Genomic DNA, 25622 nt, shown 5'->3' with positions numbered 1-25622 from the left:
AGCCACGCTGGTCAGGAGGAGGCAGCAGGGAAAGGGAGCCCTTCCAAGAGAAAGATCACCCTGTGCCAGCCATCTGCCACTGGGGACCAGGAGGTGACAGAGGCAGCCCTGAGCACCGCAGGTGGGGGAGGCCCCATTGCTCCCCAAGGTGCAGGAGCATAGGAGCATGCTGGCACCTGCAAGCCCTGGGGATTGCCCCATCTCCCACCCATGATGAGAGTGGGGCAGAGCTCCAGCTCACTGCAGACAGTCACCTGTACACAGATGCAGCCATGGACAAGAGGCCACAGCCACACATTGCAGTCTCGGAGGATGTCTCCGGAGCAAGGAGGGCAGGATCTCCAGCACCCTGCCTGGCAGCAGTCCACGGAGGACCTTGGCTCCCAGGTTCAGCTACCAAGCCACAAGCAACTCAAGGCCTGTATTTTAAATAGCTCTGCTCATCTTATTCTAGCTTATCCTACTGTGTGTGCACTATTCCCATACTAAACAAAGCTCTAGCCCTCTTTGCATCTAAGCCACTTGCCCAAGGGGCACCATGTAACATTCTCTGGTTAAGTAGAAACCACATGGAAAAGGTTTTTTAACTTTGTTACTACAAAAAATAAAACCCCTAACACCCCACCTGGAAAATACCTCCTCCCCCCTCAAAAAAACAGAACAAACCCAAAAGGAAAGCAGGTAACAGGAGTCTTCAATAGCATTATCAAGCTTAACACTGGGGAGCAGCCAGCCAGGGAGGCCAACGGCATTGCCAATACCCAGCCGCTGGCAAGCAGGAGGGCTTGAGCAGAGAGAGAGCAGCACCAGGGCAGGCTCTGCCACCACCACATGCCAAATTCCTCTCCTCCTGCCACCCCGAACCATTAGTTTATGTTAGTACTTCACTAATACTGTCTTATTTCCCCTCTGCCAGCCCAGCATCAGAGACGGGGAGATCTCTACCAAAGCCAACACTAAGGCAGGAGAAACGACCCTGTGAGGAGGGGAGAGAGTCCGTGGCTATGACTGCTGGCTCCTACCCACTCCGCCGGCACCGAGCCAGTCACCACGGTCCCATACACCGTATCGCACCCAAGCCTGAGTGAAGCACATGGCAAAATTCCATGCCCCTTTTCCAAGCCCTGGCAACACTAGGCACACTGTTGGAAAGGAGCAGGCAGTGGGGATGAAGAGCTGTGCAGACCTGATAAAAAAGGAGCTTAAAAAAGTTAAAGTGTCCGATACACATTTAAAACAAGCCAGGCTGCACCAGGACCCACGTGGGATGTTCTTGCTTTGCCACCCCAGTCCTTGGAAGAGTGAAAGCCTCACCCCTTAAACCTCAGCTTTCGTGGGAAGCAGCTGCTGGCACATCCCAGGGTTTGTATGTGCGAAGCGGTGACCCAGGCGAACCCCTCCTGCTGTCAGCCCGGCAGTATCCTCATCCCACGCTGGGGTCAGTGCGCCGGCTCCCCGTGCACACGGAAGCGGTAGATGCAGGTGTATTCGAGGTGACCCCAATTGCTCAGCACCCGCAGCTCCACCAGCTGGTACAGGCCAATGGTGTCATCCTTGGGGAGAGGGGGAAGGAAAAACCTGAGCCCTTGAGAGCTCTCTGGGGCTCAAAGAGCCCAGGGGTCCCGTTGTCTTCTTGGGGTCAGGTGCTCCGAGAGCAAAGCACTTACCTCGAAGTAAAATGTTTGGATGGGACTGCCATTGTGGTCGTACTTGAACTGCCCAAGGAGAAGGCCCTCCTCCTCTCCCTCCTCCTTTAAAGCCTACGGAGGGGCAGGGAGGCAGAAAGGGAGAACGGGTGGTGATCAGAGAGGGAAACCAGAGGTGCACCCAGGAAAAAAGAGGGAGATGGAGGCACAAGCACACTTGGTCTCCATTCCTGCTCTTCCAGGCCAAAACAGACAAATGGGGACAGGGGCCAGTGGGGAAGGATGAGGAGGAAGAGACCAAGAGTTATACCTGCTCAATTCCCTCTTCCAGTGCTTCCAAAACCCCCTCCTGAAGCCTGGTGCTCTCCCTCTCCCCCTTACTACTGCTTCTTCCCCCTCTTGAATGTAAGACCAACCACACCAGATCACCCCACAGCCAGGTATAGGGCTCACTAGCCCTCTCCTCCTGCACCCTCTCTCATGGCACCCTCCCACTGTGTCCCCTTGCTCCTCCCTCAGGTCACTCACATAGACAGCAAAGTCCTTGGGGGCACTGGGGATGGTCCCCTTGGGCGAGAGAGCTTTTGGGATGTGCTCCAGTGTCACGGCCGTGGGGCGGATGATGCTGGAGAGACGGATGACGGCAAAGCCCTGGGACCCACGAAATGCCCAGCAGTTCCCAGGGTTGACATCTGGCTATAAGCACAAGAGCAATACACCAGCAATGTTATCACCATCAGTGCCATTTTCTCCCTGACATCAGCCAAGAGAAACAGCCCAGCCGGCCCTTCCCTTCTCACCCTGAGGGTGCCCACCTGCAAGATAACACGGGGGGACTGCGAGTGGTACCACAAGGGGATGCCAAACAAGCTCAGCAGCGCCGTCCGTGTCTCATAGGTCTCTGAGCAGCGGGTGTTGATGACACTGGCCCCTGACATAGAGAGGGGACAGCACCAGGTAAGCTGCACACCAGCAGGTATGTGGTCCCCTCCCCAAGATGGCTGGCTCACCCCACACTTACCTGCCGACTCCAGGGCATAGTCGACCATCCCCACACGGTCCTCGCTGTAGCGCTTCAGGGCCTGGTCCACGATGAGATGCACTTGCTGTGGGAGAGCAGAGAGTGAAAGGTGCCAGGGTGGGCATCCTGCCTCCCACCCACCTCTGCCCCATGGGGACAGAGAGGGCGCAAGGACCTTCCTGCAAGCAGCCGGGGGATGAATCACTGTGGCAGGAATGAGAGGACACGCGTTTGGCTGGGAAGCCTTGTTAGAGGCTGCTAAAAATAGCCCAGAGAGGAGCTGTGCATGAAGGGGCAGTGCCCAGGCACACTGGGCTTGTCTGTCCCTGTCCCAGAAGAAGAGGTAGGCCTAGGAGAGGAGGAGTGTCCCCCAGCAGGTACCAGACACAACCTGACAGCCCATGCAGTCCTCCTCAGTGTCATCAGCTGGCCCCTCCTGCAGCATCCTGCAGGATTGATGGGAGCTCCCCCCATCTGTAAAAGGAGGAGCTGGCCAGACCATCACTCTGGAGCCAAAACCCAGCCCCAGGAGCTGGGACCTTGCAGCACCACTGTGGGTCTAAACTTTGTGTGTGCACAAAGCTCTGCAGGGACTGCAAATCCCAGCTTTTGATCCCTCCCCTTCACTACCTCCATAGGGAATTGCCAACAACAATTTCCAAAGCAAGCAGGCTCATTTTTTCCTTCGGTGTCATTTGGCTGAAATGCTTTGCCCCAAGTGACTCAGCGGTGCTGCTGAAGATAGGGATAAACAAGATGCTCAAACCTTGATGGCATCTGCCCTGCCTTTTGGGTGAAGGATATGCGAGCAGAAGCCTGGATTTTAAGACAGAGAGAGCCCTACAGGCATGCAGATATTGCCAGTGACCCCTTCCAGAGCAGAGTGCAGATACACCTCAGTGGAAGCGAGCAGCAGAGAAGGGATGGAGGACTTTCAGAGATGCATAAGTTTCAAGGATGGAGGAGTCTCAGGGATGCTCTTGCCAGGTGGGATGTGAGCCCATGGTTGATGTTCCAGATATAAGGGCAGTCCCCATGGCTCTGCCATTTACTAGGCACATGTGCTACCCCCCTTCACACACACAATGGGACACAGCCCCTGATGCCACACCTGCAGTCTCCAACACTCACCTCCTCCGTGACCCCCGTGGTCCCCCCTTGCTGCAGGGCCACTCCGATCCGAGCATCCCGTGCTGACAGCCTCCTGTCCTCCACGACTTTGGCCAAGATTTTATGCTCCAGGGCCTGGAGCTCCGCTTGCAAGTCTTCCTGCTGGAGAACAAGCCCAGCAGTGCCATCCCGGTGGGACTGTGACAGGAACTGACGGACCCACGCTGGGAACTGAGCTTCCACCTGAAACAGGGCACAGAGCTCAGACCCACGGCAGGCACCCTTGTGCCCCCCTCTGCCAAACATAGTGGGACCAGGGACTCACGTCAGCCCGCGCTGCCTTCAGCTGCTCCAGCATCCCCTCCATGTGCTTCCCCATCACCTCCTGGTCCGACTTGAGGCTCGCCAGCTCCCTCCTCAGCGCTGCCACCTCCTGCTCCAGCTCGTCCACCTCCCGCTGGAAGCTCCCTCGCAGGCTCTCCTGTGCTGAGCTGTGCCGAGAGAAAGGGGCAACACAACCTGACACCGGCAGCAGTCCAAGCTCCCCTCTGCAAACAGGGGGAGCAGGTTCATCTCCCCCATGGCCTGTGCCCATCTCCAGCCCCAATTGGGTTTAATTCCTGTAGCAATGACCTCTTCTATTGCATCCTGTGGGAAAGCATCCCCAGCTCACTCCTCAGTTGAAGGGCCATGCTCCCCACAGGGATGCAAAACAACGGCCACAAACATTATTTGCTGCAATGACCCTTTGAGCCCGCTGGCAGCCCGGGCACTTCCTTGCCAACACACCCACATGTCCATCCCTCATTCCACACGAGATTGTGTCTCTCAACCTCTCCTTTGCCCCAAGCAAACCAGACTTGTAAACCCCTCCTATGCCTCCCGGGGAGTATTTCACCCTGCTACCTGCCTGCCCCTAACAGAGCAGCAGCTCTGCTTGGACAGCAGCATTACCTCTGCCATTCCGAGTTCAGCTGCAGCAAGCGTGTCTCCATCTCCTGCCAGGAGAAGGGGAAGGGGTGAGACCTCTGATGCCAGTAGCAGGGATGTCCTGCCTGGGTACCACCACATGCTCATTCGCTTACCCGAGAGGCTTGTGCCACCTTCCCTAGGTGTACATCTAGATCCCTCCGCACCTCAGCTCGGAGAGCATCCAGCTCACCCTGCAGGGTGAGGAACAGGGGGGGAACATCAGAGCCCGGCCTCACATGCCCCCAACCTTCCCGCATGCCCCCCAAACCTCACCTGGAGGTGGCTGCTCACGTCAGTGCGGAGACGATCCTTCAGCCCTGCATCCCGGCGGCTCAACAGCCCTTCCAGCAGTGCCAGGACATCCCCTGAAGGTGGCTCCCCTTCTGCTGCCACAGCTGCTGCTCCCTGCCGCAGCTTCCACCGTAACATCTCAGCCTCCAGCACCTCGAAGTGCTTCTCCAGGGCCTGGAAGCGAGCCAGGAGCCGGTGGTGCCCCTGCAGCAGCAAAACCAGGGTGTGATGCAGCCCCTCAGGGGGCTGCCTGCTCCACAGGGACCCCTGTGACAGGGGACCCAGGACACCCAGTCCCTGAAGTCAATGGCATCTTATTCATCTGCTGCTTCCCAGGAGAGGGCAGATGTTCCCCCTAGTCCATCCCTGGGACACCCAAGAGCAAGATGGCCACAAGCTGGGGGAACCATTTCCACCAGCACGGCAGGGCTCTTTCAGCCATGACCACACTGTCCCAGCTCTGGGCAGGCTCCCACGCCACCTGGGTCACTGCCATGCCTTTGCCAAGGCTTACCTGGTCCAGCGTGGTCAGGTCCCCTGTCTCAGGCACATCAGAGGAGGAAAGCTTTCCTGCTCCCCACCATGGGAAGGCTGGGAGGCTGTGTGTGGACAGCCCATAGGGGTAGAAGTACCAAGCTCCTAGGCATGCAGGGGGATGAGATGGTTAAAATGACAGGGGACAGGGTGGATGTGCAGAAGCTCAGCCATCAACAGATGCACCAGGGTACCAGGAGCACTGAGCTCAGGACCATCCTATGCCCCAGTGATATGCTCTGCACTGCCCCTGATCTCAGGGCAGTCAAGTGAACCAGGCCAACTCACCGTAGGCAGCAGCAGCGAGGAGCAGGAGGAGCAGCAGCAGAAGCAGAGACCTCTTCAGCCACGGGTAGCGCCTGGAGCACAGAGAAGAAAGAGGTGCCTGTAGGACTGCAGCCACCTTCTCCCACCACATTTCTCTGCATGGGGGCGAGAGGGAAAGCAAAGCCTACCCAGGCTTTGGCACAAGACATCCACCCCACATGTTGTTTGGTCTATGGGGCACCCCTTCCCTGGGGTCCTCTGGGTTTTCCCCATATCTCCCCCATCCTGGTGTCCCACCACCACGCTCACCTGGAGAAGGGGACACTGTCTGGGTATGGAGCCATGCCGGTGAGGCGGTGCCAGGCAGCTGCCAGCCCCGAGAACAGCCACCCCAGGAACCGAACTGCAGGGAGACAAACCAAGCCTCAGCCAGCATCCTGGCAAAAATGTGCCCTCAGTCCCCCAGGATGCTCCGCAGGGAGGTAAACCCCCTCCACCCAATAACGGAACTGCACATGCGGAGCGGAGACTCCAGCAGGGAGGAAAAGGTGCTGCTGCAAACACCTCTCCACTCACGTGGTGCAGTGAACACCAGCCAGAGAAAGGAGCCCACCCGGGAGGCTGCAGATCTCAGCCCCGACCCAGGGCTACTCTGGCCTGAGTAGAAGTGACCTGGGAAGGAAGAAACAAGGCAGTAAGTCACTAAACAGCGCCTGCACCCCTGTCTTTCACCCAGGGTGAAGGCTTTACACAGGGGGTGGCATGCAGGTGGGGCTGACAGCGTCCTGAGCACAGGCAGGTGCTGGGCTGGGCTGGTCCCCTTGGGGACATTTCCCCCAGCATCCCTGGCACCGCAGAGAGGCCGGAGCATCCCTACCGGCATAGTCATCTTCCGAGGAGTACCCAGACGAAGAGGCATAGGTGTCGTACATCTTGCTCTCCAGCAGCCCATTGATCTTGCTGGACTCTGCGTCCCCAGTGCCTCTTCTCCTCCTGGTAGAGAACTCACCACCTTCCCCCAAAACACAGAGTCCTCCTCAGAAACCACCCACGATCCCCATCCCCAAAGGGGGCAGCCAGCCTGGTGGGGCTGCCCCAACACCCCGCTGGTGCACAAAGGACATCCCCAGCTACCGCGGGAGGGAGAAACATAAGGGAGAGCTCACCCCAATATGCACTGCTGTCTAGGGCATCGTCCAGCACGGAGGTGCCCAGGGCAGCGAGGCCCCGGCTGCCCCCCAGGTAGGACTCGCTCACCAGGGACTCACTGTAGTAGGAGGTTTGGGTGCTGGGGGCAGGAGAGAGGCGCTTGGTGCTGCTCGATTTCCTCCTGACCGTCCTGCCGTGGGCGAGAACGGTCTCATCAGCCATGCACGGATACGGGAGGGGGATGTCACAGTGCACCCACGGGGCAGAAACGGGGACTTCACCCCACGCCCTTGGCCGGCATCGCTTCCCTCTGCCCTGCACCGGATGGGGGCAGGTTTTGGAGGGTGCAACCGCCGCTTTGCGAGAGGCGCTGCCGCTCATCCGCGGGCACCGCTTCCGCTCGCACCGCTGCGGTTTTCCGGCCCGGTACCGGCAGCACACCTCCCTCCCGCCATCGGGCTGCAGGCAGCACCAAACCCCCCCAGCCGCCCACTGCAGCGGGGCCGGGGGAAATGCAGAGGTGCCGCGATTGGGAGCAGCCGAAGGGCACAGCCAGTCCCAGGCAGCCAGCGGCCATGCCGGAACGCAGCGAGCTCGCCGTCATGCTCCCTTCTGCAAGCTGCCAGGGAAGGTGCCCGGTCTATGCTGTGGGATGGAGGGCCCTGACCGCGTTTGGGAGATGGGACCCCCCGTACCCCTCTAACCTGCCAGTACCCTCCTTGAAGGGGAGTTCCTGCCCTCCCAACAGGGAGCTGCTGCTGCTGCTGGTCGTGGCATCGTCATCCCCGGGGTAATAGCGGGTGGTGATGAGGCGCTGGCTGCGGCGGGACATGGCGGCGGCTCGGGACGGGGGGGTTCACGGTTCACCTGGGGAGGGGAGGGGAGACAAGGAAGCATCAGCAGGAAGGGACGCACCGGGAGGAAGGAGCCCACTCGCGGGGGGTGCCCGGGGCGGTGCTGTGGGTGCTGAAAGCCAGCCGAGGGCCACCTGCTGCCGCGGGCCGCCACTGCCGGGGCCGGGATGGAGCCGCCCGCCCGCCCGCCCGCTCCACCGCCACCGCGGCCGCCTTACAAGGTTACAGAGGAATATACATACATATTTAATATATATATAAAAAATATATAAAGATATACATTTATATATATATTTATATATATACACACACAAACTCCCTTCCCTTCTCCACCCCTCCCACGGGCCACCCAAGCGGGCACCCCCAGACCTTCTGCATCACCCTCATCCCATCTCGGCCCCGGCGCATGTCCCCTCACCCGGTGTCCTCGCACCCGGTGTCCCCGCAGCCCAAGACCGCACTCCCCGCTGCTACCGCTCCGCTCCCTTTTGCTTTGTCAGTCGAAAGCAGCCCAGAGCCCCTCCCCCGCCCCGGTTCTCCGCCCTACCCCATTGTTCCCCCCCCCCCCGCCGCCGCCCCGCCCCTATCCAATGCGCGCGCGCCCGCCGCCGCCGACCACCCCCCCCCCCCGCCCCTCCTCGATAGAGCCCTTATTGTTACCGCCGTTGTTATCGTTATCGCTGTTGTTGTCGCAATCGCTGTATTAGCATAGCTTTATTGTTGTGATGGGAATGGCTTTAACCTGACAGGGGCGATATATAGGTTAGATATAAGGAAGAAATTTTTCCCTGTGAGGGTGGTGAGGCCCTGGCACAGGTTGCCCAGAGAAGCTGTGGCTGCCCCATCCCTGGCAGTGTTCAAGGCCAGGTTGGACGGGGCTTGGAGCAACCTGGTCTAGTGGAAGGTGTCCCTGCCCGTGGCAGGGGGTTGGAACCAGATGAGCTTTAAGGTCCCTTCCAACCCAAACCAGTCTTAGATTCTGTGCTTATCATTTGGGGGGTGATGAGGAAGGCCTATCCCTACCCCCTGGCTGCCCACAGGTCACCAAACACCTTAGACCTGGGGGACTTCCAGCCCACACCCACTATGCCCACCGAGGGCTGCAGGCAACCCTTGCTACCAGGCAAGGGCAAGCCCTTGAGTACAAACCATGGGTGATGGCGACCCAAAATGGGGGCTCCTACTTGCTCCCCAGCCCTGTTTGGGTTTTGCTGGGGCAGACTGTTTGCCAGCCCCGGTGAGGTGGCAAACACCCAGCAACCCCACACACCACCCCGACGGCACAGCCAAACCCATCCCTACGGCACAGGCAGCCCCACTCAACACCCCTGTGCCCACGCCGCCTCGACCGGGTGGGCAGGTTCTGCTGCTCCCCAGCCCCATGGCTTCAGACACCCCGTTACCATCTCTCTCCCCCATGGGCAGCGGGGCGGGAGCCAAACCCGGCTGCTCCCGTGGGACCTTGAGCGCGGAGCGGCACAGCCGGGACCTTGTGCCAACGCGCCGGGCTGAGACAGCAGCCGCCTCCTACGCTCCGCGTTCTAAATCCGACAGCTCCCTGTGGGAGCTCGGCGAGGGCGGGAGCCGGCTGCCTGTGGCTGGACACGGTTGGGGGGGGGCCACAGCGTGGGAACGGCCCCGTTGGCTTCCGGTAAGGCGGCAAAAGGGCGTTTATAGAAAGGGTTAAAAATGTGAAACCGGCCCTGTTGTGAAACAGCCCTGAAACCTCACAACCTTTTCCTCCTGGTGCACAGGCTGGGGACCTGCTGCCAGTGTCGGGGGGGGGCGGGGGGCAGGGGGTGCAGACTGCAACAAACCCCAATTCACAGTCCCCGGCCCCGTTGTGTAACACAGACAGACCTTCTTTGTCTCCCTTTTCTTTCCCTTTTTTTCTCCCTTTCAAGCCCATTTTTTGTTGCAGCCTAAATCTCCGCCTGGCTTTTCCAAGGCAGTCTGCCTCCTGCTGCACCAGCCACCCTTTCCCACCCTTTCCTGCGGTTTTCCATCACTGCACGGGTGACCAGCCAGGCCAGAGGACATCTCCCTGTTGGCACCTTTACCTGGGGACACTGGTGGTGGCTGTGAGCGATGGCACCTGCCCCAGCTGACGTAACCCTGCTGTGGATTAACCCCCGCGGGAAGCTCAGGGGATAAGCTGGGTGCCGAGCCGCGAGGCACTAAATAGGGTGCATGGCCCCAGGTCAATCCGTCCCCTCCTGAGAGCCAGTTTCAACTGGGGAGGGAGCTGGTAGCAGTTCCTGGAGGATTTGAGGGAATGCGGGGGGGGGGGGGGGGGGGGAGAGGAATGGGGCTTTTCTCCCCCTTGTTGCACCCCCAGTGCTGCAGCAAAGGTGGTGATGCTGGAGGTGTGGGTTTTTTTGAATGGGTATGGGAAGAACGGCACAGAGGTAAGCAGTGAGTGGCTGGGTGCTCATGCCTCAGTGGAGAGCCTTAGATTACGTTCTGGGGCTCACCAGGGCATCGCTGTGCTGGAAGGGGTCGTGGGGGAGGCAGAAGGAGCTTGCCAACTGCTTGAACTTGGCAGCTTTTTCTGGGAAAAGGCAGGAAAGAAAGACAGAAAATATTCCAACCTTTTCCTAAAAGGCTTTGGAGGGCTGAGGAGACATGTCCAGGCAAGCAAGGACAGGCCAGGGCTGGGAAAGCAGCCCTGGTCGGGGAGATCTCAGCTCATCTTCTCCGCTAAGCCAACCTTTTATTTAAATACCCTCCCTGTCCCAGCTATCCCTACACCCCCTTTCCCTGTGCATCACACTGCCGGCTCCAGCTCTGCCAAAAGCCAGGGCTATGCACACTGCTCTCCATATCACCCTCACCAAAACACCCCAACCCTGTGGGGTATGACCCCCCCGTCACACCTGTGACCCCACATCATCCACCAGCACCTTCTCCGGGTGGGCTGCCCTGGCCAGGCAGTGTCCTACTGCTGCCAGCACCTTCCCCAGGCGCCGGTCCAGTGCGTGCAAGTGGGGCTCGGCCAGGACGGGGGCCAGGGGGTCGGTGGCCATCGCCTCCCGCAGCAGGTCGCTCAGGCGGTAGGACGGGGTGGCCAGCAGCTGCAGCCGCAGGTAGGTCGATTTCTTGATGCTGTCGAAGATGAGGAGGGAGAAGGGTCTCAATCCAGGGAATCCCTTCCCGACAGCAGCTCTGGGGCGCACTGTGGGAGTCCCTTACCTGCAGCATTGCCGGAGCGGGGCCAGGATGGACAGTTCGTCACGGGAGTGAGTGCCAAAGCTGAAGGAAATCCCATCAGTGGGCATCAGGGCAGCATCGTCCCACAACTCAGAGCCCAGTGTGGGGAGCATTTTGGCACAACCCACTGTTTCCCACCACCCCTTTGCTAGGCTTGCTTCCCCCTCCCCGGCTTTACCCACGGCCGTTGTCCAGGTGGAGTAGGAAAGTGTCATTCCCAAATTTCTCGAAGGTCTCGTAGTGGTGCCGATCCATATTGCCTGCAGTGGGGCAAAAAATGGGCCAGAGGGTGGTGGGCCGGAATGTGGGAGCAGGGATATGCACCCCTCCTGGTGTGAGACCAAAACGCAGAGGCTGGGCAAAAAGGCTGGGGGCACCTCTAAGGGGCCTGTCTGGTGGTGGTCATGGCCATGGAGTGGGGGGACCCAAGCAAAGCCCCACCCCCTTCTCATCCCAGCAGCCCCATGGAGGGAGCCAGAGATGAGAAGATGGGAAGCTCTCCAAGTCAGATGATGTTGGGGGACAGCATGGGGAGGAAGGACCATCCCTAGGAACAGGATAGGCAGTGCAAGCCCTGGGGAGCATCACCGCATCCCAGCTCCCCAGGGGCCGCACATGGGAGCTTGCTCGGAGGTGCTTCCTGTGCCCAGGGTGTTCAGCTTGTCCTTCGGTTTCTGCCTGGCATGTGTCCTAATGGCACAGCCTTTGCTCCCGGTTTGGGTAAGAGCCCAGCTCTCTGCAGCCTGAGCAATGGGTTGGCCAGCAAACCTCACAGGGCATGGTACTGTGGGACATGAAGCTCTTTGGGCCTCCCAGATCTCAGCGCCAGCACGGCAGGGCTCACCCATAAGGAAATCAAGAACCGTCATGTCGATGAGGTCGAGGAGGCGATGGCCCCTGTCATAGGGTGGTGTCTCCCGCACCTGAGCACAGTAGTTGGGGTTCAGCTCCCACCTGTGGGCAGAGGCCGAGTGTGGGACAGGGCTATGACAGCAGTCATGGGGCAGCCCCCTCCTGTCCCACTGTTCTGCTGCTCCCTTCTTCACTATGAGGGTGGTGAGGCCCTAGCACAGGTTGCCCAGAGAAGCTGTGGCTGCCCCATCCCTGGCAGTGCTCAAGGCCAGGTTGGATGTGGCTTGGTGCAACCTGCTCTAGTGGAAGGTGTCCTTGCCCATGGCAGGGGGTTGGAACTGAATGAGCTTTAAGGTTCCTTCCAACCCAAACCATTCTGTGGTTCTATGATTCCATGTCCCCATCCCTCCCTGTGACCCAGCTCACTCAGCTTTCTTGCTCTTGTGGTAGGAGCGGCGCCAGGGGCTGCGCCAGGAGCGGCGCTTGGCCAGGGTCTTGTCGGGCAGCAGGGTGGCCATGGAGCCCTCCAGCCGGTCCGGCTTGCCACAGAGGGCATGCTCGGTGGAGCAGTAGTAGGAGCACTCCCCGTAGAAGCAGATGTTGCCCGCTGGCCAAGGGGACAAAGCAAAAGTTGACAAAGAGCAGGAAGGCAGTGAGCCTGCTACCCCCATGTATGGTGGTCCAGCCGACAGCCAGGTGAGGATGCTCCATGCACCACGGGCATGTGCCACCAGCAAAGGAATGGCAGGGAAGGCCTTGAGGAGCACTACCCCATGGCAGGGGAACCAGCAGGAACTGCAGCAGTCCCCAAAGGGACTGTTTGCCCCAGTGCACAGGAGCCTGGGCAGGAGCAGCTGGCTCCAGGTTTGCTCCGTGAGGAGCAGGAGAGGAGGGACAGTATAAAAACTCACCCGGAGAGATGAAGAAAGTCTTGGCCAGTTTCTTGTCCGTGGTAATGTCACGAATCTCCTTCGTTATATTGACCAGACGGCCAGAAACTGGGGGGATTCGCCGGAAATCCAGGATCCTGAAACACAGAACTTGGGACCATTCCTTGCTGATCCCCAGCTGGTTTCACAGTGAGTTATTAAACCCATCATCCCTCGCACAGGGAGGAAGAGGTGGAATGAAGGAGCAGTTTCTGTGCTGCTTTGCTGTCATGGGAGAGCAGAGTTGGATGCAAAGCTTGCACTCACCTGTCCAGGTGGAAGGCTGCAATCTCTGCATTGTGCCGCTCAAAGTCCGAGAAGTAGAAGAAGTCGATGGGGGTCTCCTGGTCCCGGGTTTGCCTGGGAGGAGAAGGGAGGGTGGGGGTGACAGCCATTGGGCAGGCTCTCCCCAAGCATGGCCTTGGCTCCAAACCAGCCATCACCCTGTGTCCCTGGTGCCACTGGAGACACAGCCAGACCCAGTCTCCTCCAGTTGCTCCCTGCGGGGTGGTGCAGCCCCAAACCCCCCATGCACCCCCTGCTCGCAATCTAAGAGCTGGGAAGCCCTCAAGGACTGGAGGGTCCGGGGTGGTCCTCATGGACCATCTTCTCCTTTCCACCACTGGAGGTCACTACCCCATCACAAGCTGCGCGCAGGCTGCCGCAAGCAGCAGCAGGGAAGGCGAGGGGCAGGGGACCATCCCGCTCGCCTCAATTTCGGGGGATGGGGGGTGGTGGGGGGGTGGGGTCTGAAGCGAGGCGAAACACGAAACGTTTCTCCCTTTCTCCCTCCGTTCTCTCCTCCGGCCGCTCCTCACCACCTAATGGGACCGTGCAGGGGGGGTATGGGGTTGTCCCTGGCTCTACTCACTTCATGGGCTTGAAGAGGGCCTGCCCATAATTTGGGAACGTCATGATGAGCTTGAGCTGGGTCCCACCAGACTTCTGGACTGAAAGGGAGCACACAGGGATGAGGGAGGAGGGCAGCAGGCAGTGGGCAGGGGTGTGGGCAGGGGTGCAGGCAGGGAAGTGGTACCCGAGCTGACAATCCTCTGTGTAGCCAAGTCCTGGAGGAGGGTGGGCATCAGGGGGTCCCGGCGGGGGTACAGCTCATAGCGGTTGATGCCAACATGGAATTTGAGCCAGGCAGGGTAGGTGTCGTAGGCCGTCTTCCCTGTCGGGAGGAGCGTCTCGGCTTTACTGCTGCTGACCCTGCAGCCCGACAGCCACCACCACCCCAACAACAACAACAGCATTTAGTTGGGATGGGACAGATTCCCCCATCCCCAGGCCCTTCCTGGGAGCCGGTGCATGGAGGGTGAGGCAGGGGGAAGGCCCTGGATGTTGGTGAAACACCTCACCCTATGTGCCCTCCATGGGGCTCCTGGGCAGATCCCACTCAATGTGGGTGGCCAAGATGTGCTGGGATGGCTGGAGGGGCTTGGTGTCTTCCCTCACATCCCCTGCAGAAAGCCCCTGGGCTAATCCTGCTCCTCTCATCTGTGCCTTTATTTCCCTGCTGCGGCGGCTCATCTAGTAGTTTTTCCCCAAGTGACTAGCTGCCGGGCATGCAACCAGCAACACCCCTATGTGCTTACTGGGGACACACGTGCATCCATAAAACAGGGGTTGAGGAGCAGGGGCTTCCCAGCCATCGCCAGCACTGACCTCAACTCCCACCCTCAGTGTCTAGTTCCCCTTGGGTGGGTTTATTGCACACCCTGGTTTCCCTATCTCTGTGCCTCCAGCAAAGCTGCAGTTTCCTGGCATTCAAGGAGGGCTCCTGGGGGTATCTGCCCCTGCTCTACACCAGCACTGCAATGGGACAGTCTGACCAAGGGCATCTATAACCCAAATCCATGTCTCTCTCTCTAGGAAAATGCAGACTGTGCCCAAATTCTGTAAAACCAGACCCATCTCCTATGGTTATCCATAGGAGAGGTGGCCCTCAGAGACAAGGCAAATACCCATCTGTGGAAATCAGCTCTTAAACCAGCCTATGTTCTCTCCCAGTTTTAGCAGCCACTACGACTGGAAAGTGTGCTTTCTGTAAGGAAGCTGCTATGTGTTATCAACACTAAAGCTTTTAATATCTTCCCTCCTAATTAGAGGTTAGTAGTCCAGTGATAAAAATAGGCAGTCGGCAGCGGTGAGTCACCATACGCCTGAGCCTAAAGGGGTCAGGCGATGCCCTGTGGAATACAGGACAGGAACAGTCTCACGGTTGGAGGTAACCTACATTGCAGGCTTTGCATCTCCAGCGTGCTGGGAGAGGGGATAAAACTGGTTAGAAATCTGAACTGGGGAGTTCCTCATATGTAAAGAGAGAGAGCAAAGGCCAGTCTGCACTGGGGAAGGAAAGGAGATGAGGAGATCACCTGAAAGATACCTTACATAATACTATGAATAATTCAAGAGCCTCCTTTGGCTTTGCTGTGTGCTAAAGGCTTCTGGGTAGCAACCCAGAAACTCAGGGCTGAGACAAGACTTGAGGCATGAGAAGAGTACACTCAGCAGTCAGGGCCCCTCTGGGGTTAAAATGCTGGTCTATGCAGAGAAACGGTGTGTTTGGTCCCTGACACTTGTCCCCTCAACCCCACCTATCCCCCCAAAGCAAGCCAGGGCTGAGCTCACTCCTCACCATTCATCACTCCCGCTGCTGCGCAGGCTGAACTTCTCCATGGGGTTGACGACAAACAGCTTGTCTTTCTCTGTCACCGCCGGGACCGGGATGTTGTAAAGAGGATGCTCGAAGAGCGCCTCCAGCTTTGATCTCTCGGTCTGCCCTGTATTCCCCTCTCCATGCTGGCGCTGTCGCCCCAGCTCTCCAGCCCTTCCCTGCAGCTGGGAGCTCTTCTCCAAGGAGCTGTTGCTGCCGCTAAAATCCTGAAGGATTCTCAGGCTCAGCTTTTTGGGGCCGGCCAGCACAGGGCTGCCTGATGGGACACCCAAGGTTTTCAGTGCTTTCATGTCACAGCCACAGCGCCCGCAGGCTGCAGGGAGAGCCAAATCCATCACCAAGTGCACCAGGAGGGCCAGGAACAGGAGAAAGAGGAGGCTGACTTTACATTTCCTTTGAAAAAGTGTTTGCAGCCGGCGTCGCATCTTTCCTCACCTGAGATGCTCAGCAAGGTCTGGGCACCCACCTGGGGCTAAGAGAACTGTTGTGGCTGCAGCCTCTGTGCAAAAACAGGAGCAAGGTGTCCTGAATTTAAAGCAGCACAGCAGAAGACCCACCAGTGCAATAGAAGAGTCTCAGGAATGATCTGTCACCACGGCACCTCATAGGGTGACAATGCTGGGATGGCAGTGGGATGGGGCGGGAGGTTGAGAGGGGTTTATCAATGCTGATAAGGGGCAAGCTGGCACCACCACGGTCAGTGTGAACAGGGCAAGTTCCAAATCAATAGCCACCAAGCTGGCTCGGGGACAGCAATGGCTGCAGGTAACCCCCGCACCATCCCATCCCTCCATGCTGTCACCCACACTGGGCTGCAGAACCTTCCTTTGTATACAGGGCGTCAAAGTGGTTCTGCCTCTCTGCAGCATCCACCCTGCCCAACACTACACAGCCCCATTCCACATGTTCATCATATCCGCACACTTGTAATCCAGGGGAGTTTTGCTCTTGCTGCTCAGACAGAGCAACTTTATCACGCTTAAATATCTAAGTGATTAAAACCATTTGATCTCAGCCCCCTTTCAAAACCACTCAGATTAGGTAAAATGAAGAGGATGTGAGCATCAGCATCGCCAGGAGGGGAAAAGCTGGGCTTGGCAATGTAAGGAAGAGCTGCCAGGCAGGCAAGGTTCGTGGGCAGGGATGCTCGCAGGGCCTCTGAAGCAGGTAGGGGAGATGGGCAGGCAGGAGTGGGGATGCTGCTTGCTCTCTCAGGCATCGGCACAGAAGGGCAGCAGGACCCATTGAGCACTGGGGAGGACTGGAAGCTTGTGGAGGGGGAAGGCAGCCCATTTTTATCAGGAATTCACTTTTCCAGTGACATCCAGGGACACAGAGCTGGTCTGCATGGGCAAAAAGTGCTGGTGACTTGTAGGGGGGGAGCTTTGGATTTATGAAGGGACAGAGAAGCATGGGAATACCCGCAACAAGCCCGGGGAATTAGAAATCTGGAGCGATGTATTTCCTCTTTCTGATTTCCCAGATGATGCAGAGGGCAGGTGAAATCTCATGCACCAAGTGGTCCTTCATTGCTGCGTGATGTACCAGCAGCCAGCTTGGACATCCTCGCTCCAACCCAGTGAGGGTATGGTGAGCAGCGGGCAGGAGGCTGTACACGGGAGGAGCTTTTCCAGTGCCATCCCTGCACTACCGTTTCTCTCACACTGCCCTCTCTGCACCATCCCATGCGGGCTCCATCCATGCCAGGCTCATTCCCCTCCCAGGCGGTGTGGAGGGAACACGGTGTTCCCAGTGTTCTTGGCTCTCCATGTCCCACAGCGTGACAGTTGCCTGGAAACCATCTGTGGCTGACACCATCAGCCGCCCCAGATTCAGCCAGCTCCGTGTTCCCCTCCCGAGCCTTGCACTGACAAGATGGCCGATGGGAGCCGGAGCAATCCGGGAGGAGGAGAGTTTTCCTGCCTGGCTGGTGAGCTCGAAGCCCTGCAGAAGGAGCTGCGAAGGGGAGCAGATGGCTTCCCCCTCCAGCCAGGGAGGGGAACATGGTGTCTTCCTCCAGAAGGTTTGCTGGATCCAGCCCGGACATAGGGTTTGGAAAGAAGGCACCTAGGAGGGGCTGTAGCTGGAACATGGGATCGTTAGGTCATTGCCTAGCAGAGAAAAAACACCAACAAAAACCATGTGCTAATACCTCGCATCAAAGGGGCTGGGCTCAGCTCCCAGAGCAGGGCCATGGATTTCTTTATTCCATAGCCAGCCCTGGGAGACTGATGGAAGAGGGAGACACACACACCCCTTTCCAGTGCCCCAGACCAGCTCCAAACTGAGACCTCCCTCCCACATTCTGGAGCCAGAAGAGGACAGAGACCCTATGGGCCAAAGCCATCCTACTGACCAGGAGTCCCATCCCTGGGCTAGGGAAGTTTGCAATCCTACCCCTCACCTTGCTTTAGCATCCCATTAGAAAGTGGAAGCAGGGGGGTAGGTGGGGGAACTTGTCACCCTTAGTGCTTCAATGCTGGCATTAAATATTAACCACAGGATTTTTCAGAGAGTCAGACACGAGCCTGCAGCAACAGAGAAGAGCTGGAAAGCTTCAAAGCCTGCCCCCATTGCCTGACAGCGTGTGGACGTACCTCGTTGCCATGACATCATGACAGAGAACTGGTTGAATTCGCACCTCTTTCTTCCCATCTTCCCCTCCCCGCCATCTCTCCTTCCATCTTCCCAGCACCTTCCCTGCTTCTCAGCAGGTTCAAGCCACCCCTGGGGTGGAGGAAGAGCTGTATATCCAGGGACATTTCCACCACTGGCACCGAGTCAGGACACCCCAGCAGCTGATAATGATGTTTCCCATCTCCCCTCAGTGGGGAAGGATGAAGTCATGAAGCACAGCCCCCTGAGCCGCTATCGCAGCTTTCCAGGATGGGCAGATAGAAAGGGTCATTTCGGCTGGCACTGATGCATCACAGTGCGTTTTTCATCTCATTTTCTACATCTGACTCAGCCTGATGCTTTGATGGGTAAGAGCAGCAACACACAGGGGGCAGGAAATGAGAGGAAGATGAGAACATAATAGCAAGGCACCTGTTGCCAACTTCCCAACTTTCTGCTGAAAATTTGTAAGGTAAAATTCTTCAGCAAAAGAGGCTGCAGCTCTATAGTCAAAAGCAGGTAGGTCCTAGAGGCTCCAAAACATCAGTGGCAGGGGTGTCTCTTGCGGGAAAACTCAGGAGACAATCTCTGATCCATGAACCAGCTTTGAGAAACCTGGTCTGGTGAAAGGTGTCCCTACCCATGGCAGGGGTTTTGGAACTGGATAAGCTTTAGGGTCTCTTCCAACCCAAACCATTCTATGCGTCTAGGATACAGACATGCCCAAAAGTGTGCCAGCTCCACAGCCAAATGAATGCAAAAGTCTGTTAATACACAGGGGCAAGCACAGCATGGCTCAACTTGCAGCAGGCAGGAAAATCAATCTGTCTTATTGAACACTTGCCTCAGAGCAGGGGCCTTGACACAGAGCTGTTTTGGGAAGCTGAGGTTCATGCTTTTGTGTACAGGGCATGCAAACCAGATAAGATGGGTTGGCTGCTTCATGGTAACATCTTGTGGGAAAGCTGTTACCCTTGGAAACAAAATAGCCTGCTGCTCTCCTGTGAGCCACCTTGCACTTACCTTGGGAGAGTGACAGGGATGGAGTCACCTGTAGAATTCACACCTAGCTCACCTCAATCTGGTTGCACACTCATGCTTGGAGAAGGCTGGGGAGCAGTCAACGTTTGTTTACCATTGATGCAGGTCATGGAGACATTAGCTTTGGTCAGCTGGTGGCTAAAGAGATAACAAACTGGCAGCAAGGCCAAAAGATTGTGTGCTGAGGTAAGCAGCTCCCTGTGGTCACCTGCAGGTCACCATGACCCTGCAGAGATGCTCATGACCAGAGTGTCTGCATTTGCACACAGCAGTTAATTATTCATTAGTGTGAAGGAGGCATGATTAAAGAGACTGTGGCATGGCTGAAAGTATCACCATGCTCCAATGCAAGGCATTGCAAAGATGCTGGCTTTACCTTTCCCTCAGAACCTAGAAGAGGTAGAAAGCTGTGGAAGAGAAAATAATCTTTTCCATGTGCCAGCTGCAGAAAGTGCCAGGCAACAGTGCTATCTTCATGTAAAGGCAGACAGCTGGAGCAAGGCAGTCACCACACCAAGAGACAGCTCAAGGGATTTGGACTCTTCTATACTGCACAGCCATCCTGCCACTGTGGTCCACCACATGTGGCTGGTGTCATGGTACCAGTTACGTGCCCCCCCCACCTTGCAATTCCCTTCCACCTGATCCATAGGGAATTATGTGAGGAGATGTTGGGCCCAGCCAGCACAGATGGTCTAAATTTGAAATAATTTCTAGGTGTCTTCAAATTACTCTGATTCCTGGCTTATAGAAGAGCTCCTGACATGACAAAATGGAGGAAGGACATCTCTAGCATCACACTGAAGTTCAGAACAGGAGCAAAAGGGATTTCAAGAGCCTCCACCAGTCTGATCCACTGAAGGCACTAATGCAGAAAAATCCTTTGGAATTGAACTATGGATTCAAGCGTGGCCTCTCATAAAACACAAAGTGCCAGCGGTACTGCTGGTGACATTCTGGGAGGAAAACTCAGAAAATCAAGGAAGCCACAAACACAAAGGTCAGAGCAGAGGCCCACTGACTGGGCAGAGGACACCAGCATACTGCCTTGCTCCTACTGCTTAGACAGCTGACTGGACTTTGGCCAGCAGCACTGTGAGCGTGGCAGCCCTCCTCATCATCACTGCTTGCATTGGTGAAAGGTACCCAATAGGGAGGATGAGATGGTACCTAAGAGTCACCCAGGAAACATACAGGATGGAGTCCGTCCTCTGCCTGAGCTACACCATTGCTTGCTTGCTTACTTCCACGTTTCCTGAACTACTTTTCCTCCTCATCCTCCACTTTGGGATTTTCATTTTAGAACAGACACAAAAAGGATATTTTCCTAAATTTTTATTGTAAAAACACAGTTCCCCAGATTTATATAAATAAGCCATGTACGTAACATACACTGACGTTCACTCCATCCTCCAGCACTGACAGCTTTAAAAAATGAACAGGCTAAAAGAACGCAAGTCCAAAAAGACGCGAGGCTTCTGATGCGATATCTCACATGGAGCCTCCTTCTTCCCTCAGCCTCCAAACAAGATGCTGAAAGTACACAGCACTTGCAACACCCCCAAAAACTGACAGGGAGGCATTTGAGCCTTATGAATAGTTCTCACCCACTCCCCAGGCGTTGTCAGCCGCCTGTGTTTTCATGCTATCTCAGTAAGCAGTGGGTGAGAAAGGAGGGGGCAGTTTGCATAGCAACCTCCTACACCCAGACAGCTCAGCTGTTGTACCCTCCCAAAAGAAGTGGGGAAGGGCAAGCCAGGTCTGCTTCCCTGTGGCTCACACCTCCACAGGCAGCCTTGGCACTGCCATTCTGTACTTCACATCTTAGAAGCACGGAAGATGGTATTCGGAGAGAGGAGAGACAGGTGCTGGTCAGAGCTATACCATACGGTACTGGGGAAGGCAGAGAAGGGAGGACACGACATGGAACAAGTGGGAGGGAAAAAAAACCCTTAGGGCTAGATAGCACCCTTCCTCTTTCACTTCCCCCTCCTAGCACTGCTGTACAGCTTTGCAGCATGTCGTGAGATTACCTATTTCTCACCTCCTTCCAGCTTCGGCTCAGGCACCAAGGAAAGAGCTACAGACAGATGAGAAATCCCATGAGCAAGGAAGGACAGCTTTGCAAGTTTATACACACACACACACACACGCACAGCAACTATATGTATCCTATGGAACTGTCACGTCAGTATGGAAAGAAATAATCTTGACATTTAACTATTAAAAATAAAGCCCCACCTCCAGATTGTACAAAACCTGTCAAGAAAAGGAAGAAATCTCTTGTATGCAGCGAGTCTGGGACCCAGACAGATGTCAGGAGCACTTCCAGACGCACACAGCCAGGCTGCCACCAAAGAACATGTACAGCAGATTCTTCACCTCGTGAGTGATCTCAAAGCCAAAACCTTCCCCAATCACCACATGCCAGGAGGACCCAAATTTCTTGTCCATTGTCTCTTTGATCATCTTGGCAGCACTCTGGAGAATGGTAAAGAGAGCATAGGGTGAGACAGAGCAAACTGTGAGATTTTATGCAAACATCCCCCTAGTTGTCTTCTCCTTTCAATAGACTACTCAAGCCATGGGCAACAGGTACAGCCACTGTCCTGCAGGAACTGGGAGCTCCCCATAGCTATGCCCGAGGGTAAACCAGGTCTCTGTGTTTACAGCAGCCTCTCACACAGCAGCGAGGAGAAATTAAAGAACTGCATCTAGCAATCATTTCCCTCATTCACACAGTCGAAGGCAAGAGTTCTGGCTTAGACACTGACAGAGTTACATGGGGTGCAGTAAGCATGAGAGGAGATTCAGGTCACTAAGCTGCGGCTATTTTTATAGGAGACCATTTTTTTCTTCCTCCAGCTAATAACCAAAACACTGAAATTAGGCTGACTTTTAAAAGGCTTTTGCTTCTCCCAGATCACAACCTGTTTGATCTAAAAAAAGGAGAAGATGATTTTGCAGTGACATGAGGTGTCTCAGGCATGATGGGACACAAGGAATATCTGGCTTCATAGCTTTGTCTTCTTGCTCCAACATAAAACTGCTCCAGCAACAAGCAGTCTGTGCCATGCCCACGGAGCAAGATATGCCCTCCTTTATCATTGGTTATCAAAGTTAAGGGCAACCTTTCCAAAAGCCATAACTTCTGCATCACCCCATATTTATATGGTCTCAGTAATTTCCTTCAGGAGGCTAAAAGCCAAGAGAAGACTTAACAGTCTGTAACTAAAGGTTCAAAGACTTTCGTGTACTCATCCCTAAAACAGGAATCTCCACACAGTTCAGAACCAAGCCCTGGGACACAGGGCATTTTATGACCAGAGTGGGATCATGTTACAGGAAAGACAGGATCAGGAAAAGGGTATGGTTTGGCAGGCAGCAATGCTACCGATCTCTGCTTCCTGCAGGAAAACAAAGTGCTATTGTGGACCTTGCTGACAAAGGGAACTGAATCTAAGATCTAGACAAGATCTTTGCCTTCCTCTACTATTGCTCAGTGCAGAAAGGAGTAATAGGATGTCAGGATGTGACTCCACTCTGCCCTGCACCCTCAGCCCTGCTTCTGCAGGTTCCCTGAGCCACAGCAGCCATTTTGGGATGTGGCTAGTACCTCGTTGTTGGTGGCATATTTCTCACATGCTGTGACACACAGCTCCATGGCCTCTACACGCATCTCCTCCGGCATGTCTGTGTGCTGGGAAGAGAAAACCAACAAAAGGAACTAAGCAGAAAAATAACAGCTAGACACAAGACAACAGTCAGTAGCCCTCACTTTTGTACAGAGTATAGCGGGGGCATAGACTGCTGGGCATGGGCAAGAGGCAGCTAGTCCTGCGACCTTTAATGCCTGCTTCAAGGTGGGGGGGGGGCATCACCAGCAACACAGGCTTGTCTGTACACCAAGCATTTCCACTGTTTCAGAGAACAGTAAATATGAAAATGCCTTATTGCATTACAAGTGATCCATTTGTTCCTTTGTCCCAGCCAATGCAGAATTCTTCTCTAACATTAAGACTAGCACTAAGTAAGCACAGCTTAAAGGAGAAAGTAAATACATTTGTGAGCTTTACTGTTACAAGGTGAAGGGAAAGCCTTCCCCCTAATTCAGCTCCAACCACAGTCCTTAATTATTGCTAAGTTACACAGCCTTTTCTTTCTCTTCTGCTGTCTGCCTGGCTAGTGAGAAATTTTACTCCAGCTCCTCTAGTGAAAAAAAAAAAAAAGCAAGCTGCATCCAGAACACAGAAGAGGGCTCCAAAGGCAGCATGTTCAGTCTATCAAATGGATCACTTTGCCCCAGGCTTCCCCTGTCTGAGGGCAGGGAACAATGGCTAATGAATTTCCTTAACAGCCGTCAAGGATAGGGAGAAAGCAGCAGTGATGACCAAGATCCCACCACAGGACCATCAGCACATACGTTCTCACAGCAGCTACTCACTGGGAGAAATTCTAGTTTGGAAGGTTGGTAGAAGGAAGATAGAATTTCATATCTGTAACACTAGTAAATGCATAATCCATCCCTCTTCTTACCCTAATCAGTGGAAACGTGTGCAGTCTCTTATATTCAGCCTCCTCCTTTTTCCCCTCCCCGGTGTCTGCCATGGTCCTTCCACAGTGACCCCAGGAAGGGGTGGAGGGGCTGCCTGGAGCTCAGCAAGGTGCTGCAGCACAGACAGCAGACAGGAACGTGGCTCTGTGAGCACAGGCAGAGCAGCTTCAGCAGGAGGGGAATCTTCTCGGCCCAGAGGATGCTGCTTGAACAAAAACAAACACAGAAAAGAGTAAGAAAGCTCTGAATTAAAATGGAAGGCCAATAAACTCTTACAAGGATATTTTTAAACCCATCTTGGTTACTTGCTGTTGCTTACTACCATCTTCACCCCCCACGCGCTTAAGAGTGTTATCTTACAGACCATTAATGCAAACAAATTGAAAAATCATATCATTTTCCATAAACAAGGCTCCAAGAGCACAGCGTTTCCCAGAAGCACCAGTTGAACTGGAGGGAAGAGCCGAGTCAGGGTACAGCTTCTGACAAGGGACGGGAGAACAATACATCAGCCTATTGATTAATTCCAAAAAGATTTTCCCAGGACACTATTATCTGTGAGGGTTTCAGCCTGTGCATGACAACTGAAGGATAAGAGCATTTCAGGAACAGGATTATTGTACATGTCTGGACAGAAATAACAGGAACATCTTGGTCTGGTTTCAGCACTCACTCCTCACATCCCCAAGCATTTGTCAGCTCCGGAGGACCAGATGGGAAAGCTTGACCATGCCTCTGGGTCCAATTAACCGACCTGCCTCTACCTGGGCAATGCACTGACACAGCACTTTCTGACTGGCAGATTCTGAACACTTCACTGTCATCCTGCCCATGGCAGGGGGGCTTGGACCTAGATGATCATAAGGTCCTTTTCAACCCTAACCATTCTGTGATTCTATTATCTTCCCTCTGGTTCTCTCAAAGCACTTTCCTACTCAGAAAAAACAAGGGTGACCCGGTATCAAAACCAAAACAAACATAGTGTCAAGCCACTACACAGACCAAGCATTTATGCCGAGCATGTAGAGATGCTGGCTAAAGCACCAACTCTTAACAGACTACCAGCTCACATGGGGGACTATAAGACCTATAGACATCCCCACCACAACCTCCACAGGACAGAACAGCCGCCTGGCTGGCACCTGCCTTTCTCAGCAAGGAAGACACCGCGCGCCACTTCAATACCCAGCTTCTCCCTAGGACGACCCCGGGGCCACAGACCGAGGAGGGCCGGGGGCTGCCCCATTGGCCGGCGGCGGTTTCCACGGGGAGAAGCCACTTAAAAGAAAGGACAGGGAGGCAGGCCGTGGGTCGGGAAAGCTACACCACAGCCCCAGCAGCTCCCGGAGCCACCGGACACCGAGGGCGCACGTCAAGGAAGAGCACCCAGAGTGGCATCACCAAAGGGTGGACACACGGTCTGAGAGGGCCGCACACCCGAAGCGGCCCCCTCACGTCGGCCCGCCGACATCAGCCCCACAGGAAGAAAGGAAAGAGGGGCTCGTCAGGCGGCCCTCAGCAGACCACGGGGAAGGGAACGAGCGGACTCCGGGCGCGGCCTCACCTGCGCGGCCAGCGCCACCACCCCAGCGCCGGTTGCTAAGGAAGAGTCGTGCTTGTCGTAGCAACCGGCTCAGGAAGTCCCACCCACCTCGCCGCCCATTGGATGCGAGCTCACCGCCTGCGCATCTGATTGGTGGGGTGCAGTGTCGGGTACCGCGCGGGGCTTTGGGCGGTGTCGGCGGGGTTGGCTGCGGGGTGCCTGTCGTTAACCGGGTCTTCTCGCCGTCTCGGCCCGGCGCCCTCCCCTGGCCTGCGGCTGGAATAGGGGCTTCCAAGAGGTTCCCGGCATTCCCGCCTTTTCCAGGGTTTCTGGCTGGGTTTCGGCTGGGCTG

At 55.9% G+C, this 25622-nt stretch overlaps 3 protein-coding genes across 4 annotated transcripts; all 3 read right to left on the bottom strand.

The window, feature by feature from the left end:
- Nucleotides 1-675: 675 nt before the first annotated feature.
- SUN2 (Sad1 and UNC84 domain containing 2) lies at nt 676-8035 on the bottom strand. 2 transcript variants are annotated; one of them, XM_061450828.1, is made up of 17 exons: nt 7695-8033; nt 7008-7180; nt 6719-6853; nt 6418-6513; nt 6151-6244; nt 5863-5933; nt 5555-5679; nt 5023-5244; nt 4863-4940; nt 4732-4775; nt 4103-4268; nt 3799-4020; nt 2668-2752; nt 2462-2577; nt 2175-2342; nt 1668-1760; nt 676-1553 (listed from the first exon to the last, which is right to left on the bottom strand). In XM_061450828.1, the coding sequence occupies exons 1-17, from the start codon at nt 7820-7822 to the stop codon at nt 1440-1442; spliced, it is 2130 nt and encodes a 709-aa protein (XP_061306812.1). In that variant the 5' UTR covers nt 7823-8033; the 3' UTR covers nt 676-1439. The 2 variants fall into 2 exon arrangements, 1 of the variants encoding a protein (XP_061306812.1); XR_009742935.1 differs by having other exon boundaries at nt 1508-1553; nt 1668-1876; nt 7695-8035.
- Nucleotides 8036-10686: 2651 nt separating this feature from the next.
- LOC133267999 (extracellular serine/threonine protein kinase FAM20C-like) lies at nt 10687-15940 on the bottom strand. Its single transcript, XM_061450810.1, is given in 10 exon segments — nt 10687-10949; nt 11037-11096; nt 11233-11314; nt 11899-12008; nt 12333-12513; nt 12818-12933; nt 13103-13195; nt 13707-13891; nt 13894-14047; nt 15477-15940. Coding segments are annotated over 10 exon segments (1680 nt in total). The 3' UTR covers nt 10687-10714.
- A 4550-nt stretch (nt 15941-20490) lies between these two features.
- On the bottom strand, nt 20491-25378 carry DNAL4 (dynein axonemal light chain 4). Its single transcript, XM_061450811.1, has 4 exons — nt 25292-25378; nt 23709-23929; nt 22789-22872; nt 20491-21653 (listed from the first exon to the last, which is right to left on the bottom strand). Exons 2-4 carry the CDS (start codon nt 23778-23780, stop codon nt 21489-21491), a joined length of 321 nt encoding a protein of 106 aa, XP_061306795.1. The 5' UTR covers nt 23781-23929; nt 25292-25378; the 3' UTR covers nt 20491-21488.
- Between the last annotated feature and the right edge of the window lie 244 nt (nt 25379-25622).

Source organism: Pezoporus flaviventris, unplaced genomic scaffold (assembly GCF_033815535.1).
Source record: "Pezoporus flaviventris isolate CSIRO_AGI_PZ_B2104156 unplaced genomic scaffold, CSIRO_AGI_Pfla_v1 ptg000011l, whole genome shotgun sequence".
NCBI lineage: Eukaryota > Metazoa > Chordata > Aves > Psittaciformes > Psittacidae > Pezoporus > Pezoporus flaviventris.
This window is presented reverse-complemented; position numbering and strand designations above follow the sequence as displayed.

Bases quoted from the DNA above. Each gene is read 5' to 3' on its own strand.
- SUN2 (XM_061450828.1), bottom strand. From the start codon at position 7,822: ATGTCCCGCCGCAGCCAGCGCCTCATCACCACCCGCTATTACCCCGGG. The intron at 7,181-7,694 runs GTTAGAGGGGTA...CGCCCACGGCAG, and splicing joins TTCAAGGAGGGTACTGGCAG to GACGGTCAGGAGGAAATCGA. The intron at 6,245-6,417 runs GTGAGTGGAGAG...GTCTCCCTGCAG, and splicing joins GCTGGTGTTCACTGCACCAC to TTCGGTTCCTGGGGTGGCTG.
- DNAL4 (XM_061450811.1), bottom strand. From the start codon at position 23,780: ATGGCAGACACCGGGGAGGGGAAAAAGGAGGAGGCTGAATATAAGAGA. The intron at 22,873-23,708 runs GTAAGAAGAGGG...TTCTCTTCCCAG, and splicing joins ACACGTTTCCACTGATTAGG to CACACAGACATGCCGGAGGA. The intron at 21,654-22,788 runs GTACTAGCCACA...ACCATTCTCCAG, and splicing joins AATATGCCACCAACAACGAG to AGTGCTGCCAAGATGATCAA.